A 19,780-nucleotide genomic window follows, 5' to 3' on the forward strand; every position below is an offset into this window, starting at 1 on the left:
CCATCAAAAATCTTTATATAACTTATAATATACAGTGCAACCTCTGCAGAGAGGCCCTTTGTAGAGCACTACCCTCTTTGCAACAACAGTACGGATTCTTCCGGAAGTAAGACTTTACAATAAATTAAACCTCCCTAGAGCAAGATTTCATGACAATAACCAAAGCTTTTGGCTCAATAATCTGAACAGGTTTTACTGTACAATGAGGCTGTTTTTTTACCTCATTAGGTCGGCCACATCAGATTGCTGTTTCCTTTTCAGCTCCTCTAGATCTGACAACTTCTTCTCTTCATTCTTCATTTGCTCCATCCTGGCACGCGACTCTGCTTCCATCTTCTCGTAATTTTCTTGAAGTTTCCGCAGTTCTTCCATCTTCTGCTTCCTCTGTAAATTCAATGCCGTCAATTCATCCGAAATCTCCGTCGATTGTGCAGCTAAATTTGTACTTGAACTGTTTTTGATATCCTGACTAGAGGCCGATTCTGCCCTGTAGTCAGCATTCTTAAAACTTGAATTACTAATATGGGAACCAGCCTCAGTTGTTTTGCTATATAAACTGCTTCCCGACTTACTGACAGCTCCTACATCTGGATACAGAGAACCAGTTACAGGTTTGTTAGAACTTATACCAGTTTTAGCAACATTTACTTTGGTAGATCTATCAATTTTTGGTTTTGTAGATCTATCAATTTTCGGAAACTGGGAGGTAACATCCCCATTTGTCAGAGAGTTAACACTGTTTAAGGACGATGATGAAGCTGATGAATCAATAGAACTAGTGCCTGCTTGTTTTGGTTCCATAAAAGTTTCATCAAAATCTGGATAATCAAAATCCACTGAAATGTAAAAGAATGATAAAAACATATTAAAGCTACCAATATGTTACAATCATAATGCTTCAAGTCAATCATTTATTTCTTATTTCTGCTCGAGCTTCTAGCAGCATTGATGCAGCATGAAATAAGCTGAGCTGTTACCTTCGGCTCGCAGGTTATACTGGGTAAATTTTTGAACTGGTGCTAAACTAGCTTGGAATAATTATGTCTTACTTGCAATGAGGGGATATTGGGATATTACAAAAGAATTTACTGTCTAATGGTCCCTGTATAATGGGGCCTTTTTAAGCAACTGTAATATCTATTTGTCAAAGTCCTCAATATTTCCCAAATATCATTATTCACTAAAGTATATTACATGTTGAGGGTTAATGTCTCATAAAATACATGACAAATGTAACATGCATGACAAATGTAACATATGATAAAAGGTAATTTACATTAAAAATGTAACATACATGACAAATGTTACATACATGATAAATGTAACATACATTATGTATGACAAATATAACACAAATGAAAAATGTAACATACATAACATATATAACATACATGACAAATGTAACATACATACCAAATGTAACATACATGACAAATGTAACACATGATAAAATGTAATTTGCATACGACAAATGTTACATACTGTACATGATAAATGTAACATACATGACATATGTGATTTACATGATAAATGTAACATACATGACATATGTGATTTACATGATAAATGTAACATATATGACATATGTGATTTACATGATAAATGTAACATACATGACATATGTGATTTACATGATAAATGTAACATACATGACATATGTGATTTACATGATAAATGTAACATACATGACATATGTCATTTACATGATAAATGTAACATATATGACAAATTTTCTTTTTTGAAACAGGCATGACAAATATAACACAAATAAGAAATGTAATTTACATGGCAAATGTTACACAGCAAATATACTACATGACAAATATAACATACATTACAAATTTAACATAAAATAATTGACAAAAGTAACATGCATGTCACTTGAAACAAAGATGGCCAACATAACATTTTCTAGAAAACAAAAATTTGGTGATTACATAAACAGGAAATGGGAAAGATGCCATCAAAGCTGATTCAGAAAATAGAAGGACTTTAACCTGAAGTTAATAAAACAATATAAAAACAAGGATGGTTCCTATTTGTTCAAATAAATTATCAATTCAGGGTTCATTAAAAAGAAGGCCTCAGTCAGTCTTATTAAATATCTCCCCAGCTGTTTCACATGCTTCTGCAGAAGAAAAATGGTATATTAACTTTCTATTGTGAGATATTTTACAATGTTGCTAATATTGTTAATACAAGTAATACAAGCAAACATTTTTATTGATTTTGGTATTTAATAAGCTAATTTGTTGGAAACTATCATATCTTTACCATGCACTTTATCATTCTTTTTATATCAAGCATGTTTTCCAACAAATTTAAGCACTTTTTAAAAGTACACAGTCATGTTCAAGGACTTTTAAGGACATTTTTTGTTTTCTAAGCACTTTTTGGTTTATACAGAATTTATTTTAGTTCGATTGTGTAGGATGCTATAAGCTTATAGACACACTTTCAAATCCGTTCCTGGAACCAACCAGTACTGAGCAATGAGTGTAAAGTTTCTTGCTCAAGGAAACAACGAAACTTGCCCCTGACAGGGTTTGAACCCACGCGCCAGAGATTACTAGTCAGGCGCATTAACCACTCGGCCATGCAGCCACAGAACTTTAAGTATTTTTATGAAAGGGACTTAAATTTAAGCATGTTTTATGACTCTACCAACCCTGATATTTATCTATCAAATAACCACTTTTATTTAATAAAGAAAAGTTCATATATTGAAATCTATTTATTATTGTACAGTTATCTATAACATAATCAGCTGTGAAGTTATTTAAAGTGCATCCTGTCCTTCCAGTTTGTGAAGTGTACTTTATCTGATTACCAAGACATTAAATATATGTGATTAGGACAATAAGGGCTATGTGAAAGGATTCTTCAAGGGTACGGCTGTGAAGCATAGTTAAAATTGCTGTTGTAACGATTTTGATTTGGGAATTTTTCTTGAAGATCTGGTAAAAAACCCAACTCCTTTCCTTGGGAATATTGCCCAGCATTTGGTAAAAATATCCCTTAATACCACCTGAAAGACATTCAATGAACCCTGAAGCACTGTATGGCTTTAAAAAACAATCAAAAAGTTAGTGTTACATGTATATCATTTATTGTATAGAAGTGAAACTTCCCTTTAGGTTTGTGTTTGGAAACAGATAGTGTTATAGTAGTGATATCTGAAGAAAACTTGATATTGCTAAAGCAAATACTTACTTAAAGAATCTTGAGTTGAGCTCACCACAGGTTTTTTAAGTTTATCAAAGACGGGGTTCACACATTTTGTTGGGTACTGTAACATCCACTGCTCATAACCGCCATCTAAAATGAGTGGCTCACTTTTGATTATCACTGTCGAGTCATACTGTAATTGAAATTGTTCAAATAATCTTAAATATCTAACGTCTAACGAATGAAACTTTAATGTGGCCCTACTAAAGCATCTAACTGCAATTTTTTTTGTAAAATATTTAGACCCCGTCTTACAAACGAGTCAGACTTATGGGTGAGTAAAATGTACAGTATATTGATTTTCTATATACAGAATACCCTTTTTTCATTTATCTTATATTGTCTATAAGAAACTAAAAACTTTAAATTTCATGAAGGTCAACTGTCATTAAAAATTTTGTTTGTGGATAATGTCGAAAGATCCATTTCAAGTTGCAGTTTATTCAAACTGTATGAAAATCTGACTTTTCACAAATATTGGAAATTAAGCTTTTATGTATCAAATAAAATACATCAACTTCAGAATGGCAATTTGTTGTATATACATAAGTTGTACATGGTGATATTACAGCGACTTCACAATATCAGGTTATGACCATTGTTGCATTATAAGTTCACATACTTTGTGTACTTAAACATTCAAGGTTTTCTTTGCCAAGCAGATTGTTATTTGTGACTTGTTGTTAGCAAGTACTCTCCTTTTTCTGAAGGTAGATAATGTCAATGATCATACAAAACAAGTAAACAAACTGTGTTGTAAGTGCCCTCCAGTGATTAAATAAAAGAGGCCTTTCATACAGAGGCCTATAAAAGGCCTCTTCCCAACTGAAATCTTTTTTAAAATTGTGCCGTTTCCCAATTTTTTACCTTACACAAGCTTTTAAACTTCCAAATTAGAAATTTTAGTGAATTTTTTCCCAAAATCAAGAGGCTATGGTCTTTTTCCCAATTGAGTGGGGAAAACCACTGACCTCAGTAACCTGTCAAATTCTCAATCCAGGGCTCTAGGCAACATCTTGTATTGAAGGTAACAACTAAGTATGGTAAACTGCGAACATATTTAAGGCCTCTCCAGTAATTTTGGGGGCATTGCAAATATGTGAAACTGCCATTTTTTTAGGGGAACTGTCAAAATTTTTGAGAAAATGCCAACATAGTTACAAAAATACTAATAGTAGAGATTGCAAATATTTTGGGGGCAAAATTACAATATATTTTAGTTGACCTGATACTACCTTTTTTGTACTTTGTACCAATATATTTGAAGAAATCATGTATCCGATGCTCTCCCTATTGAGCTTATCTGGCAGACATCAAATCTAGGGACGAATTAGAAATTCCACAAAATGTCATGTGTTCAAAGCTGTGACAAGTTTTATTCAAATAATATTACAATTCAGTGTGTCATAAAGTTAGCAAATTTAAAAAGGACACTATAGAATCTCAGTATATAATGGTGTCTACCTTGAACAGGGCATCCTTCAGTGTCTGTAGACTGGATCCAATTTTAACCTGGTCTATATGAGAATTCCAGTCTAGTAATATGATATGATCAATGTTACCCCTTTGTTTCCATAGCGACAAGGAATCCATAGGTAAAGCTTTCTCTATGTATGTAACAGTTGTTCTGAAGACAGAAATAGATACATGTATTTTCTTACTTAACATGCATTACCTCCCTTAATGGCCATTTTTATGGCCATTCTTACCTTAATTAAGCCTGTTTTACGAAAATTGAATCTATCAATGTGACCGCTGCAGACCAAAATCAGCTGTCACATCTGAACTGTCTGGTTATGGTATGCACTGTTCACTTTTCAGTCAGTATATATCATATTCAATTAATCTTGACTGTAAAATGATGAATGGTTTTGTGTTGATTAAAGATGGGTAAGTCCATTTAAAATAATAACTTTGGCTAGTATTAAAGCAGCATTCAGCTTTTCTAAAGGTCAAATCAAAAGAATATATGTCGAAAATAATAAATTGCCAACAATAAAATACAGGAATAATAAGGAAACCCCTCAATACCTCTAATCTACTGGTCAATTCTAGATTTTAATCAGTAAAGCGGACCATTTGTTACTGAATCTTCGCTTTCTAAATTAGATATGAACGTCAATGACCTGTTATAAAAAGGTCTCAGGATGTCCTTTTGAAGAATGCTTATCAGTGATATGATGCACTTTTGCAAGATAAAATTAATGAAATACTTTCTTTGGAACAACACAGAATTGTTCTACGAACAGAAAATAGAAGTTGAAGGCTGCTTTGATAAATTATATGCTTGTAGATTAAACAAAAATCTCTCAAATTATTATCATCTTTATAAGCTGACAAAAAAACTTTTCAATACTGACGGTTCTTTACAAAATTTGACAATTCACCTTAATCATCCATTTACCTTTCTTATTTCCATATTTCTTCAATCATATATCATCAACAAAGTGCAGTAACAAGTTAAGTCCTTCTAACTTTAATAGAAGTTAACAAATTATTGCTCTAAGATGACAATATATTGAATGATAATTCTTTTGTTAAGGATCAAGTAAACTGAAAAAATTCAGTTATTTTTCCAAATTCCAAAGCTATAAAAAACAAGAGCCGGTTGAACCGGGTGATGCTCCCCGAATAGGTTTTGGACACAGGAAGGTATACCTCTTGTTGTGTCAGAGTTATGTCACAGACAAAGTTCAAAGTGTAAAAACAACCCAAATATTTAGCACGACACATTGTCTCAATATGGTGATCATTTTTGTGAAATAGTTGTAAAATCCGATTTCAAAAACAAAGTTATGCGCCTGACATTATTTTGCTGCAAGGTCATGCTGTGACCTTGACCTTCAAGGTAGTGACCAAAATGTTGCATGCGACACGTCGATTCAATATGATGATCATCTCTGTGAAATAGTTGTTAAATCCGACTTCCAGTAACAAAGTTATGGGCCGGACACAATTTTGCTGCAAGGTCATACCGTGACCTTGACCTTCAAGGTAGCGACCCAAATGTTGCGCGCCACACAATGTCTCATTGTGGTGATCATTTCTGTGAAATAGTTGTAAAATCGGACTTCAAACTAGAGGATGCTTTTGTAAAAAAGCGCATGTCTCCCCCACTGCTGAGAATAACTGTGAATGGAAACAGGAATGGAACTGGAGAAATCCGGAAATGAGAAAATGACCAATGGTCACTGTGACCTTAACCTTTGACCTACTGACCCCATAAACAAGAGGGATCATCTGCTCAATAAGACCAATCATCCTATGAAGTTTGAGGGTTGTAGGTCAAAAGGAACTCTAGTTATCATCCGGAAAGGAGAAATTAACCAACGGTCGCTGTGACCTTGACCTTTTGACCTACTGACCATTAAAACAATAGGGATCATTTGATTAATAAGACCAATCATCCTATGAAGTTTGAGGGTTGTAGGTCAAAAGGAACTCTAGTTATCATCCGGAAATGAGAAATTGACCAACGGTCACTGTGACCTTGACCTTTGACCTACTGACCCCAAAAAACAATAGGGATCATCTGCTCTATAAGACCAATCATCCTATGAAGTTTGAGGGCTGTAGGTCAAAAGGAACTCTAGTTATCATCCGGAAACGAGAAATTGACCAACGGTCACTGTGACCTTGACCTTTGAACTACTGACCCCAAAAACAATAGGGATCATCTGCTCAATAAGACCAATCATCCTATGAAGTTTGAGGTCTGTAGGTCTAAAGGAACTCTAGTTATCATCCGGAAACGAGAAATTGACCAACGGTCAGTGTGACCTTGACCTTTGACCTACTGACCCCAAAAACAATAGGGATCATCAGCTCTATAAGACCAATCATCCTATGAAGTTTGAGGGCTGTAGGTCAAAAGGAACTCTAGTTATCGTCCGGAAACGAAGAATGGACGGACTGACGGACTGACGGACGGACTGACGGACTGACGGACAGGGCAAAAACAATATGTCTCCCCCCGAGGTGGGGGAGACATAATAATGAAGCTATGTGCCGGACACAATTTTGCTGCAAGGTCATGCTGTGACCTTGACCTTCAAGGTAGCAAGCCAAGTGTTGCGCATGACACGCCATTTTAATATGGTGATCATTTCTGTGAAATAGTTTAAAAATCTGACTTCAAATAAGGAAGTTATGGGCCAGACACGATTTTGCTGCAAGGTCATGCTGTGACCTTGACCTTCAAGGTAGCGACTTAAATGTTGTGCATGACATGTCATCTTAATATGATGATCATTTCTGTGAAATACTTTTTAAATCGAACTTCAAATAGCGAAGTTATGGGCCGGACACAATTTTGCTGCAAGGTCATACTGTGACCTTCACCTTCAAGGAAACGACCCACATGTTGCGCGCGACACATCATCTCAATATGGTGATCATTTCTGTGGAATATTTATTAAATCCGACTTCAAATAACAAAGTTATGGACCGGACACGATTTTGCTGCAAGGTCTTGCTGTGACCTTGACCTTCAAGATAGCGACCCAAATGTTGCGCGCGACACGTCATCTCAATATGGTGATCATTTCTGTGAAATATTTTCAAAATCCCAACTCCAAATAACAAAGATATGGACCGGACACGATTTTGCTGCAAGGTCATGCTGTGACCTTGACCTTCAAGGTAGCGACCCAAATGTTGCACGTGACACATCGTCTCAATATAGTGATCATTTCTGTGAAATATTTTTAAAATCCGACTTCAAATAATGAAGTTATGGACCGGACACGATTTTGCTGCAAGGTCATGCTGTGACCTTGACCTTCAAGGTAGCGACCCAAATGTTGCGCGTGACACGTTGTCTCAATATGGTGATCCTTTCTGTAAAATAATTTTAAAATCCGACTTCAAATAACAAAGTTATGGGCCGGACACGAATTCGGGACGTACGTACGGACTGACGGATGGACAACCCGACGACTATATGCTCCCCTGAAATTTTTCGGGGAGCATAAAAATTACAAGGTGCGTTTTTCCCAATTAATCTGGACATCAACTCTTTCCCAATATTTTTTTAATTGCTGAAATGACCCTCAAAATAGCTGCCACTTTAATGTCAAGGGAGCTAAATATCGTTTTACAATTGATATATAAACAATTATGGCTGTATACAAGCAAAGAAGCGTACCCTGGTTTGATGGCCTCGGCAGGCACATTGATTATATTTTTATGATTAATTCTCGTCTCCTGGAAATCTTCCATTGACCGTACATCCATGAGAATAAGCTGAGCATCTCTGTCCTCAAATAAGTCAAATAACTGATTGCATGTTACAACACCTGGGCTGGTCTTTGCTGCCTCTGGAAGGGCACAAAATAAAGCAATTTAGTTATAAAAGCTGGGCTGGTCTTTATAGTTACAAAAATGTATAAATACAGAAAAATGTGCATGTTATAACACATGGGCTGGTCTTTGCTGCTGTCAAAAGGGCATATTTAAAATAAATAGAGGATACTGAATGAGTGTAAGTTTAACACTGAATTTATTGAACAAGTTGAATAAAATTATATTATGCGAGTCTTTGGCAATTTAAATTTGTGACATATGGTTTTCAAAATGGCCACCCTATGATCTACGTCTTGACCATTAAATTTGATTTGAATTGAATATATCTTTATTTCCTTGTGTCATTCAGCAAAAAATACCTATATGTAACAGTTTTTGTACCGTAAGTTCATTGTTTGTTTTTCTTCTTGTTTCAAAGCATTAAGTACCATGAACCAAGAGGTTCACAGTATAAATCAAAAGCTCATGATAATAATTTTTCATTTTCCAAATTTTCAAGATAATGTTTTCGGCAAAAAGTTTGAAAGGATTGACAAATTTTGTAGAAATGAATAGTTGTTTATTCTTGAAATGAAATTTTTTATAGCAATTTTGCCTGATTGATAAACAGCTTCTTCAAGTGATAGACATGATAATATAACTTTACAATATTTCTTAACATCAGGATAGGTCTTGATAATAATTTTATTGACAATGTCTCTAAATCTGGGATTATCCATTAAATATATGCAATATTAAAGGCACTAATTCCTATAATTTTTCAGAAATACATTAGCACTTATATTCAGTTATTATTAGGTCTGTCATAGAAACGATATTGATGTCTTGTCAAAGTATTTTTGTCGATCAGTAAATAGATACAGATTAAAAAAAATCAATAATTTTGAATAATAATTAACCTCAGAAATCAATATTTTTTCAAAGTCTTTAAAAATGTCAAATATTTGTTTAATAACACTTAATTAAGAACATGTTACATGTTTAATAACGGACGAAACTGGGGCTGGATGTGCAGTAATGTGTCGTAAAGATAGCAAAATGTAAACACAGTAGTATTTTGACTTCCATACAAAATATAAATATAATGTAAATTAGGAGGCCTTTGGTGAAGGTAGAACTTAAGGTGTACTTCCTATGCTAGTTAGATTAAATGCCTACAGAACAACAATATGACAGCTCAATTGCTATACACACGAGCATAAAAGACCTTGCCAGATGAGATTTTCTTTGAGTTACTCCCCTTGACTTATAAGTATAATATGCAAAAAATTAGCCACCTTACTGGTTAACTCCTATTAAATTTAGTAGGACTTAAAATGAGGAAATGTAACTTTTTTTTTTTACAAAATAACCAATCAGTAGATGTTCAGACGCCAGCTGTAAATATCAGTACCAAATGAGGAGTACCTTCAGGCTGTTTTTCCACCGGTTCCAACTTTTTGTCTGACTTATCAATACTATCTTCAGCCTTTTTCTCATCTTTAGTCTCTGTTTTCTGTTCCACGGTATCTAGGGATGCAAGTTTACTGGCAACATTTTCCGCTTCTAACTGATCATACCTGCAAAAATGATAATGTTCTTATAAACAAACCAGCAAGGTTAAGACATATTTAACTCCTGATTTTTTTTAATTAAGCTCCCTTAACAAACAAAGAAAACAAAAAACGGCAGGAATTTAAGGGGTCATTATTCCTATACTGATATTTAAAATCTAGAAATCAATGTTTTAGGAATGCCCTTATTAATAGTAAGTCGTAGAGATAATTCAAGTTCTGTTAGAGATGTACATCTTCCTCATATTCAAGATTACTTTTATAAGACACTTATCTAAAATATCTATCTATCTTTTTTTTTTTTTAATGAAGTTTATTATACGTTCAATGATTAAGCTCTCATTAATGCCGAAATATACTATTATACCTCGTGATGAACGAGGAACATTGCACACTATACATTTTTTGTATACAACATAGTAAAACCAATGAAGTCAGATAAATTGAAAATATTTCTTCGCTAAATTTAGCTCTGCAAATTTTTTTGGCCTGAGTGATACTATAAACCGAAATTTCCTTAACAATGTGCCCGAGTGATACCATAAATAGAATATAACATAATACATGTACCTGTTCTTGAGACTGGACGAGAGTTCCTCAGCCTTGCTTATAGATGTGAGAAGATTTTTTGCACCCAACAAATCATCATAGTATGCCTGTAAAACAAAAACCCTCCATCTCTTAAAAATTGAAATAAATGTATTGTCAAACCAGTTTTGCTTCACTTATTTTACATGTTGTTTATATACTAGTATTTTGGACAATCATCCACTCCAAAGAATTGAGAAAATATTTGTTGTAAAAATTGAACAAAAGTTGTCCGTAAGACAGCTCGCTTGACTATTCTCAGTGCTTGCCAAAAGAAAAGAGGCATTAGCTCTGTAAAATGTAACTCAAGAGTTATGGGATCTGTGCCCATTGTGTTACATAATTATAACCACTGAGAACAAAGTGTGTTCAGTCACAACCCATTAAACGATCTTCCATGCAAAAAAAATTGACCATAATGTGATCATTACAACGCAAGGGTGAGTAAAATAGATCTCCCTTTTGTTCGAATAGTCAAGCTAAAATCTGTAACATTTTATGCATACATAAATCAGATTATCTACTGTAATAAAAAAACAGTGAAGTTTTTATTCATAACAGACTTTAACAGATCATAAATGAAACAGATACATCGTAAGACAAGAGCATTCGAGTCATTTCATAGATGGCCCCAGGGATCATGCAAAGATATCTTAAAACTTTAATACGCTGAGTAAATATAAAAGATTTTTTTTTTTTTGGGGGGGGGGGGGGGTATTTTTACATGGCACCAACACAGTATAGGTCATATGGCAACTCTCCAGCTTTACTGGTGGAGGAAGACTTCTAATGCCCTTCCAAGCATTATTACAGGCACAAATAGAACCACTGATGTTCCATAAGCTAGCTGGATAGTTACCTGAAAATAAAAATGTCACGAGAATTATGTGACCAAAGGCTAACAAGAAAAGCCAGTGACTATATGTTCACAGTGATCACTTGATTTTTTTTGGCACAATTTGGCCAAATATAAAGGACACCTAGTTACTGCCCATTATGCTTATAAAGTTTGCAAAACAAGAGCATAAATTGGCTTTGCTAACCTTTTGTTTCTTGTAGTCAGCAGATCTTTTCAGGAAAGTTACGACATTGAAATATTTCATGAACAAGACGTAGGCACGTTCCTCGTCTTCCATCATCTCACTGTGCTCCGCTTCCTTCAGCATCTTGTCCGCCGTCTTTACTAAACTGAACGTATACAAAAATCATAACTAAATAGTTAATTTATTACAGTATATCTACAATATAATATATTTTTTCTCTGCTTTATATTGTAGAAATATAGTTCTATTATTAATACCCGCTGTATCTTTTTGATCCATATCTATTTGTTAATTACTTTACATTCATGTTTTTGCGCAAAGTTGTCACGTTGATGTTGGCGTCCTAACGGACGTGACGTCAAATACTTTGTACGTTATTCTGATGAAGACAACAGTCGAAACTATTAAAGATTAAAGAAATATGTGTTGTTTTGGTGTATTTTAACTAACTTAATTCAGTCAAACTTGTAAACAAAGATCATTAATGGGACAATCTGCTTTATTTACAGGGTGCTCTTTAATTTCAGGTTGACGTGGCTTTTCCCAGTGTCACCACGGGTCAAATTATCAGACCCCTTCCAAATGGCAAATATGCTTAAATTTTTTCCCAATCTTAAATATAAAAAAATTCCCAAACTAAAATTCCTGATATAAAACCTGACAAATTTGCTGGAATCTTTCCAGTATGGTATCAGAAACATCTTTACACACATTTCAGCGTCAAATTTTAACGCATTTTTATGCATTGACTGATATTTGCATTGGTTGGAGTAAACAGTTTTACTCATAATGCCAAAAGAGCACGAAGGAGGTTTCAAAAGGTACCTAATATTTTTCCAATTAAGCACATTACTGACACAAAATTTCCCAAACTTGGTAAGGTACTTTTCCCCAAAATGGCTAGGAAATGGCCTGGTTGACTTTAACACTGATTTTGACTGTACAACCAAAACAATCCCATCCCGAATCAGATAAAATTTGTTAACAAATTTAAATGTACTGTTAACTTTACAAGATAATGAAAATTTGGTTGCCCCAGGGTCAAGGTCACTCATGAATAACAATATACATGTAATTTCTGGTAATTGATAAAACAAGTTTTTCGCCAACATCAGCTACATGTATATTATTAAATATGATCTTCATTATGCTGGGTATTCTAAGCAACACTTATTACTAAAGCAAAGAAAATTTAAAAATATGACTTAAAAATTTATCTCCGACAACACTTTTAAACATTCAGCCTGAAATTCAGCCAATTATGACCAATGAATACAGGAATTCTTTGATTCTGACTGCTTTAAACAATGAACCCACCACAATTATAGGAATTATGAAATTTTCAATGTGTTCAAAACTGCCTGACACTTTCATGATACTTACAGTTTTGCATTCGTGTTCTTGAACTTTGCTGGCAGCTCTGCCATCTCATTGAGTTTTCCTATACTCTTTGCTATATATAAATCCTTCTTTTTTGAGCCCGGCATTTTGGTACATGTATGTTAACCTAAAAATATAATAATAATGATAAATTTACTGTTAAAGTGTATAAAGCTATATATCAGATGCAAAAATTATTGTTTTAATTTTAAAAATGTATTCTTCCAAAAATGCTTGTATGAAATAAATATGGTAAGTTATTGCCTTGAAAGCGAATGGCGCATGCATAAAATCATTGCTAAACAGATAAAACATTACTTAAAATAGCAAAATTATATTTTGTTCCGGAACATTTTATTCTGTTTATGTACATAATTCATGTGTAATAAATAACAGAGACTTTCTATGTTACAACTTTTTCGGGAATCAACCATATAATAATGGAACCGATATGATTTTACTGTTGATAAATCTTGTTAAAATATATCATAACATATAGATTTATACCCTTTAACTTTATATCCTCATCATGTATACAGTTCCCTTAAAATAAACAGTAGTAAAAGACTCCTGTCTGATTTTTAAAGGCCCATTGTCTCCCAGAATTGCTTATATTTTTATTTCTTATTTCGGTGTCCTGTTAAAGTTTCAAAAGTTACTCAATGGCAATTTTTGCTTCTATTGCCTTTTGGTGATTAGGGCTGCAGCAGTTACAGTAATTTAGTATTTTGTATGGAAGTCAAGATACTACTTTGTTTACATTTTGCTACTTTTAAGACAAATAATTTCACATTTGGCGATACTTCATGTGATAAGCATCTAACATGCTCATAAACCATTATTTCAACATCTTAAAACTCACGACTGCTGTTTCTAAAGAAGGACAAACAATATTCATTTCTTAGGCATAATGTGCCTTTAAGCATTTTTATTTATTGTGGTGGTCCAGCAAAAACAATAATCATTTATTATTCCATCTACCCATCACCTGCTGAAATCGGAACTAACAGAGATTAGTCTTTGCCACCAGTATAGAGCCTTAAGCAAGGCCAGCCTACACATGCAGTCTAATCAGCCATAGTCATTAGAGGCCCTGTTTTTACATATTTTATAAAATCAATGACTTATTATTGTCAAATGCTAATAATATAGGCGATAATTGGGCCCATACCGCTAGCCACTGCCCATACATGCCATAATGTCCAGAATTATTTCCAGGACACTTGGTTCTAAAATTAACATAGCAGCTTATGACTTATATGATGCAGTAAAGCATGCCCTATGCTTTATCACTGCTGTAGCATAAGGGATTAAGCATACCTGTTTTTATACTGTGACAACAACACATCAGACGAAAGAAAATGTTATGGCCGAAGAAGCTTCACAGCAGGGGACATTACCACAGACATACGGCACGATCAAAAGTTAGACCAAAACTTAAATGTACCTTAGTCCTTTCTATTTTTTAAAACATTAAAACAATCAAACTAAGTAATCGTCTCGAGACTCGAATGATAATGCAGAAAAGCATTTGCAAGTATGACAGGCGCTTAAGATAGTTTGGAATGCTAGAAGTGTCAATCATCATTACAGAGAGGTCTTATCAAGACTTCAAAAGACTTTGCCAATGTGACCAACTGCTATGTAAATGTAGGCGGAATCATTTATTGTTGACAGCAAGCAGCAGGAAGTAAAATTCAGTAATTAATCTTTTAACTGACAGAGAAAGGTCACACATACTTATCAATCAGTGGATAAGTGTCAACAGTTCTTGTGTATTTCTAAACTGTCTGGGGAAATCTATCTGATATCAGTGCAGTCTTTGAAATTAACATTTTGCAGTTACTCGCCATCCGGGCCAGTATCTTTGTAGTTCTAAGTTACTTGCTCAACGCCAACTTTATTAGCCCAAATGAAGTTTTCAAATTTTGATGTTTTTTCTTATCTTAAGGTAAATCAAAGAAACATTAGGAAATCTCATACAACTTTACAAGTCTTTTGTCATAATTTTTTTAATTTTCATTCCCTGCTATACATGAATTTCAATTTTTCTCTCGTGTTCTGATATTTCTTTGTCATCTTCATAATAAAAGTTCATTGTAAAACGGAACATAAACAATGTTGGGAATCAGGGTCAGCTCCACCCTAAAACATACTTGGCCCCTCGAGTCTGCTCCGCCCTATTCCAACTTGGCAGGGGTCAACTCGGCCCATAATTATATATTACTGGTAATGATTACTTTTATTGCTTCTTTTATGTTTTCATCATAACTTTCATTGTTTAACATTTTCACAGTAACAGACCTCTACTCAATGTTATTGAAAAGTTTAACAGATGAAAGTACCAATTTGTATGTGAATTTGTAGAGATGGGAAGAATTTACGGTTTCTATATGCACATTTTGTCTACTTCAGATGTTTTTTGTGCAATACATCATTCAAACAGCATTGGTCGAAAAAGAACAGTGTTAAATACAATTACATTTATTGTCATAAAAATTCAATTTTCAGATCAAAACATTTATTGTCTTGATATCCCTTCTTAACAAAGATAATTTCAAATAATACGTACATGTGCACTGTCAACTTTTTCAATTTCTGTTTGTTAGTGATTATACCTCTGAATACTTTATAGTAATTTACTCCTTAATTTTTATAAACTAAACAATCTGAACAATGTATATCCTAATAAGGGGAAGTCAAAGACTGGGCCCGCGAAGCGGGTCCGGGCTTTGGCTTGCCCGGCTATAGACTACACGTGTATATTTAAAAGAAAATCAAATAAAAAACAATTAAAAAAATATATATATAGAATTCTATACCTATCAATGAAATTTTCAGTGTCAGTTCTAGTCGGGCGCCGCCATTTACAATGAAACTCAATGATAATAGGCGGGGTATTCCGATAACGGAACAAATCTCAACTTTTCGGATCAATAATAATCGTCGAGTGTTCCGAGTGAAAACGGAAGCGGTGCATGTAATACCGAATGACACCTTTAAAACGGAAAGAATGAAAGGATTTTTTTAACGACTTCCCCGTTTATAGGCTTTGCCTAATTTCATATTAGGTTTTTAATAGAGGGCCGAGTTGACCTGTGCAGAGTTGGTATAGGGCCGAGTTGACCCTTTGCCCAATCTTGGTACTCATTAAATTATTGCTTTTCATTTCTTATGGAAGTAAGCGGAGAAACAGTAGTGATGTGGCAACAAGTGCAGCTGAACACCACTAAATGAATGTCAGGATAAGAAATTTTACTAACCAGTGGGGCCAGCAGAATTGGATCTTTCAGTCGCCTTAATTTTAATTTTACTCCGAGTCCGTTGGGCGAGTGCTAATTTCAAAGACTGTCAGTGTCTAGAATAATTAACAAGCAAATATAACTGCATAAAACTTAGTCCTATAAATATGATACCGCTTTGAGATATTTTTGCTTCTGGGCAAAGCATTGCCCAATGAAGACTTACAACAAGCCGATACGTCTAATATTTTGGACTACATAGAAGTGTTATCATTCTTGCTGCAAATAAGTTCCAAATAATTTTCTATTTCTATCCTGAAAAAAAAATATTCCTCGGAACCACTCCAGGATGTTCAGCTGATTTCTGTCACAATCCCCGAAGTCCGGGACGTTATAGCATGTATGCCACTGCCTTTATTTTTAGCATAAAAATTTGACACTTCCAAAAATAAAACAGAATTTTATTTTGAAAGCACAACTTTCATTTTCTGCGACAACAGTCAACACTCTTCTTACTTACCAAATACTTAAGATATGTCTAACTACCTGTCATGATATAAAAGCGATACTGTGCTTGCATGGGTTTATTTATTTCTATGTCATTTTATTTACAGAATATTTTTAGTATTTCGCCATTGTCATTTTAATGTAACTCAATGATAATTGTCGAGGTATTCCGATAAGTTTCGCAACTTTTCGGCATGTCGAGATACGGAAGTACACGACATACCGAATGATACCTTTAAAACGAAAAAACGCAAAATAAAAATGAACAAACATTTTTTTTATCCGACTTTCAAAAACTGGATATCTTTTTAAAGAAAAGTAATAACCATATATGAAATAATTTCAGTATAACTTTTTAGCCGAAAAAAATGGATCGTTTTTTTATAATAAAACCACATCTTATTTGAAAACAAGAATGTAATTACATTGTACATAGAATGTTTGTATATCTTATTTAAATAATTTTAAATATATCCGAGACATTTGACTCTGCAAATTTCCAGGTAGGTCATAAAAATAATTGACCTCCAAAAGGTCCCATAAACGAATCATTAAAAATACTCGTGTCATACACGTGCACGATATGTGACATTCAACTTCAACTCCCAAAAACTTATTTAGTACAGAGGTATCAATAAAAAACGTAAATTTGACTTGGGGTTAACAAAATAATACTTTACAATATAAATGTTCCGGTTGTAAAGTTCTAAAAAGAAAATGAAGTATTAATAGACATTTAGCGCTATTATTACACAGAGATAAAATAGTCGCAGACATTTTTGATGTTTTAAAGAAAGAAATGGGGGTTCAGATGAGGATACATGTATCTTAGAACCTTATATAATTTGAAACTTTAACATAACTAATCGTTAAACACTACTGGAAAGAACACAATGCCTTATTGCTTAAGTTTGTGTACTATAACGTTTTTGCTTTTGTGAATGAATGCCTTGTTCAAATTGTGCTTGTCGCACAGTAATTCGGTACTTCCTTACATAATTTGTGCTTGTCGCACAGTAATTCGGTACTTCCTTACATGATTTGTGCTTGTCGCACAGTAATTCGGTACTTCCTTACACAATTTGTGCTTGTCGCACAGTAATTTGGTACTTCCTTACACAATTTGTGCTTGTCGCACAGTAATTTGGTACTTCCTTACACAATTTGTGCTTGTCGCACAGTAATTCGGTACTTCCTTACACAATTTGTGCTTGTCGCACAGTAATTTGGTACTTCCTTACACAATTTGTGCTTGTCGCCCAGTAATTCGGTACTTCCTTCTGTATATTAAAAATTACTATGAAGGCTTAATTATCACCACGGGTTCGGTCAGCCTGACTGTATTTCATGAGCTTCAATCTTGACTTAATTTTCTGTTAAAACCTACCCAAAAGGCCTTTAAATTGTGCTTATTTTTCTGTTAAAAATTACTAAAAAGGCCTTTCACCGTGGGTTTGGTCAGTTTGACTGTAACAGTTTTTCGCTGAGGCTTTTACCGGGCTTAGTTTTCTGTTCAAAACTACTAAAATGGCCTACCACCGTTAATTTCGTCAGTTAAACTCTTTTCCCTGAAACTACATCCAGGCTTAGATTTCTGTTAAACACTGCTAACAAGGTCTATCACCGTGGGTTTGTTCAGTTTGTCTGTGTTCCCTGAGGCTACAACCGGCCTCGTTTTATGTAAAAATCTACTAATAAGACCTATCACTGTGTTTAAGTATGTTTGACTGCGTTCCCTTGGACTTGAACCGGGTTTAGTTTTCTTTTAAAGACTACTAAAAATGCCAATCACTGTGGGTTTCGTCAATTTGACTGTATTCCTTGAGGCTAGAACCGGGCTTAATTTTTTGTTAAAAACTACTTAAAAGGTCTATCACCGTGGGTTTGGTCTGTTTGAATGTATTTCGTGAGGCTAGAACCGGGTATTGATTTCCTTTTAGAACAACTAAAAAGGACAATCACCGTGGGTTTGGTCAGCTTGACTGTATTCCCGGAGGCTAGAACCAGGCTTAGTTTTCTGTTAAATCTACTAAAAAGACCTATCACCTTGGGTATTATCCGGTTGACTGCATTCCCTTAGGCTAAAACACGGCATTGATTTCATTTAAGAACTTTTTAAAAAGGCCTATTACCGTGGAGGATTCTTTTCTCAATAAAACCCAAGATGATAGCCTCGGGGAATACAGTGATGCTCACACAACGCAATGTGATTGGCATTTTATAGGGTTTTTATCGCGATAAAACACATGGTGATTCCATCAAGGAATGCAGTAAAGCTCACATAACCAACGGTGTTGTACCTTTTTGTGGGTTCTCATCGTAATAAAACCCAAGATGGTAGTCTCAGGAAATACAGTTAAGCTTACCCAAACAACGGTATTAAGCCTTTCTCGGGGTTCTTATTTTACAACCTACGAGGAGAACCTCAGGGAATACTGTAAAGCTCACACAAGACGCGGTGATCGGCGTTTTTGAGGGTACTGATAGCAAAAAAACCTTGGTGATTCAGGGAATACAGTAAAGCTCACACAACCCACGGTGATAGGACTTTTAGAGTTTTCTCATCGTTATAAATTAAAACCGAAGGTAATAGCCCCAGGGAATACTGTTAAGCTCACACAACCCGCGGTGAAAAGCCTTTCTAAGGGTTGTTATCACAATAAAACTCTTGCAGATAGCCTCTGGGGATACAGTCAAGTTTTCACAACCCACGCCGGTAGGCCTTTTAATTGGTTCTTATCGCAATTAAAACTCCACCTTGATAGCCTCAGGGAATACAGTAAAGCTCACACAACCCACGGTGAAAGGCCTTTTAGAGGGTTCTTACGCAATAAAATCCAAGGTGATGTACTCAAGGAGTACAGCAAAGCTCACACAGTACACGGTGGTAGGCTTTTTAGAGGGTTCTCATTGCTATAAAATCCACTGTGAACAT

At 34.5% G+C, this 19,780-nt stretch overlaps 1 protein-coding gene across 1 annotated transcript in view; it reads right to left on the reverse strand.

Annotated features, from left to right (window-relative positions):
- Positions 1-11,855, reverse strand: part of LOC132742161 (ubiquitin carboxyl-terminal hydrolase 8-like) — an 86,359-nt gene extending 74,504 nt beyond the window's left edge. Inside the window, exons 1-7 of the mRNA XM_060730490.1 lie at positions 11,717-11,855; positions 10,656-10,741; positions 9,940-10,091; positions 8,375-8,546; positions 4,693-4,855; positions 3,214-3,361; positions 221-836 (exon numbers count right to left, since the gene is read on the reverse strand). Of these exons, the coding sequence (XP_060586473.1) occupies positions 221-836; positions 3,214-3,361; positions 4,693-4,855; positions 8,375-8,546; positions 9,940-10,091; positions 10,656-10,741; positions 11,717-11,839 (1,460 nt within the window). The 5' untranslated portion in view covers positions 11,840-11,855. The remainder of the gene's footprint in view (positions 1-220; positions 837-3,213; positions 3,362-4,692; positions 4,856-8,374; positions 8,547-9,939; positions 10,092-10,655; positions 10,742-11,716) is intronic.
- Between the last annotated feature and the right edge of the window lie 7,925 nt (positions 11,856-19,780).

This window comes from Ruditapes philippinarum, unplaced genomic scaffold (genome assembly GCF_026571515.1).
Source record: "Ruditapes philippinarum isolate M1 unplaced genomic scaffold, ASM2657151v2 ctg1133_1_1_1_1, whole genome shotgun sequence".
NCBI classification, from domain to species: Eukaryota; Metazoa; Mollusca; class Bivalvia; order Venerida; family Veneridae; genus Ruditapes; species Ruditapes philippinarum.